Source organism: Merops nubicus, unplaced genomic scaffold, assembly GCF_000691845.1.
Source record: "Merops nubicus isolate BGI_N331 unplaced genomic scaffold, ASM69184v1 scaffold33151, whole genome shotgun sequence".
NCBI classification, from domain to species: domain Eukaryota; kingdom Metazoa; phylum Chordata; class Aves; order Coraciiformes; family Meropidae; genus Merops; species Merops nubicus.
The window spans coordinates 1-2,383 of NW_008588152.1; the positions used below are offsets into that span (position 1 = coordinate 1).

Below are 2,383 nucleotides of genomic sequence, written 5' to 3' on the forward strand. Positions count from 1 at the left end.
TGAAGATGTAGAGGTTGTGATCCCCATCTGTGGGGCAAAGGGAGGAGTGAAGAAACCTCATCCCAGCTCCCAGCCAGCGCTCCCCGGCTCCCCTCTCCTCCCTGCACAGCTCCACGGGGCTTTGGGGATGCTCAGGGCTTGGAGGCTCCCTTCTGCCTCTTCAGCTGCCCCCTCAGCTTCATCCATTGCCTCCAGTCCAGCCTGGAGAGGGTAAGAACTGGCCAGCTTGTCCTTCACAGCTGAGCTCCTGCAGCAGATCAGCTCTGCCATGGCACAAGCTTTAGGGTGTTTTCCCCTCTCCCAGCACACCAAGCCATTGCCGTGTCCTCGAGATGCTCCACGTTGTGGGCAACATGCATCAGTGATGCCACCAGCCCCAGAAACACATATGGGGCTGTGGAGCAGCCAAACCCACCTTTCCCACCACTGGAGCTTATCAGAGCAGAACCAGGGTGCAGCAGCAGGGTGAGGGGTGGGGGTATGTGTTTTGGGAGAGGGCAGCACCGACCAACACCCACCAGCGGTTATGGCATCGAAGAAGGAGTGGCAGTAATAGGGGCTGAGGCTCCTCTGATGCTGGTCCCCACCATAAAGGTCAGTGCTCCAGTCCTGGAAGTGAGTGAAGACCTTTCCTGGGAGCTGGATGGCTGAGCCCTTCAAGGGCTTCCCTGGGATGGAGCAAGGAGCAAGGGGTGGTGAGTCGTGGAGAAGGGGCAGGGAAGCAGCTTTCCCCAGCTCACTGGGCAGGGCTGGGGAGCTGTGCCAGGGCTCCAAACGCTCCTTCTCCCATTGCCTGGTTCCTGTCCCCCTCTACATGGTGGTAGCAAAGACCCCTTGACACCCTCAAAAAATCATGCCTCACCGTTTCCCTGGTTGCAAACAAATGGGCAGAAAGTCCAACTTTCTTTACTCTGGAGGACCTAGTCTCCATCCTACATGCCCTACCACCTCTTCCTGCCCAACCTCAAAGGGATGGGGCCCATCCCCACCACGCCCCTTGCACGTAGTCCTCTCCCCTTGCAGGAACCTGCTCCCCTCCCTGCTCCTCGCTCTCCACCCCGGGCAACAACCCCGGCAGAACCGAGGGATGCTCGCGGAAGCTCACCGTACAAATTCTGGATGGCCAAGACGTCGTCCCAGCTGAGGACAAAATCCTTGCTGAGCTTCTTGTAGTAGGGAGACATGAGGGCGCTCTTGACGGGGGAGTGCTCCAGCCCCAGGGTGTGCCCGACCTCGTGTGCCACCACGACGAAGAGGTTGCGGCCCTTGCCGCTGCGCAGCGACCAGCGCTCGGCGCTGTCGAAGTGAGCTTCCCCCCGCCGCGGGAAGAAGGCGTGGGCCAGGGCACCTCCTGGGGGCACAGGAGCCGTCAGGGACCACGGAGAGGCCCCCAGGCACAAGCCGAGGGGCAGGGGAGGGCACGTGCCCCTCTGGTTTGCTTCCATACGCAGCAGTTTTAGGGGTTTGGGAGCATGAAGAGAAGCTTCCCACAACTATTTCTCGCAGAAGGTACGACCCACACCAGTTCTGCCTTCTGCTCCTGTGCTTGGGGTGGGGTTTGTCTGCTCTGTGCTTTATGTCTTTGGTTTCTTCCTGGGCTTGGGCCAAAGGCTGAAGCCACCGCAGTGACCTGTGCTAGCCAAAAGCTTTGAGAGGGAGAACCTGGGCTTGTCAGCGGCTAGGCAGAAAGGCTCAGCTGGAATAAGCTCAGGTTTGGGGGATGCTGTCAGGCCAGGCAGGGCTCCTTGGAGGCCATCAGCACGATGCTATAATGAGTATCTCAGCTGCCTTGCTGGCAGACCCCTGTTGCCGAGCTGGGAACGAGGACCCCAAACCAAAAAGCAAACTGGTGCAAACTGGGACAGAGGGACTGCGGGGGCAGAGCTCTGCCTCCAGCACACCCAGCCCATCACCTCCCCAGCCCTCCCCCCTGCCGGGGAAGAGCCCACGTTGTAAAAGAGCAGCTTACGAGGGGGAAGCGACCAGCACCTGGTCCGTCGAAGGCGTTGCTGAGCCCGTCGTTGTGGTCCCCGTGGAAGAAGGTGAGGCGGATGTCGGCCGGGCCGTCCCGTGCCTCCCAGAAGAGCAGGGAGGACACGTTGCTCCAGAGCTGGAAGGCGGCTCTGACGGCCAGGCGCACCTCGTGCTGCGGCAGGTAGGAGGGCCAGTTCACCACCCGGTAGGTCAGGTGCCTCTTGTACCACCTCCCGCCTGCAAAAGGGGTCAGCTCAGCACCACGACGGGGGCTCGGGCTTGTTCTTCCACCCCGGGGGCTGCCTGGGGAAAGGGAAGCCCCCCTGGTGCTGGGATACGCCATGGCTTGCCCAAGCTGAAGGTGAAGGTCAAGCCGGGTGTGCCACCAGCAGCCTTGGCACCCTGCACC

At 61.2% G+C, this 2,383-nt stretch overlaps 1 protein-coding gene across 1 annotated transcript; it reads right to left on the minus strand.

Annotated features, from left to right (window-relative positions):
* Positions 1-518: 518 nt before the first annotated feature.
* LOC103781466 (matrix metalloproteinase-28-like) lies at positions 519-2,211 on the minus strand (the record flags this gene model as incomplete). Its single annotated transcript, XM_008949186.1, has 3 exons — positions 519-668; positions 1,106-1,351; positions 1,990-2,211. Coding segments are annotated over 3 exons (618 nt in total), but the record flags the coding sequence as incomplete, so codon positions are not given.
* Between the last annotated feature and the right edge of the window lie 172 nt (positions 2,212-2,383).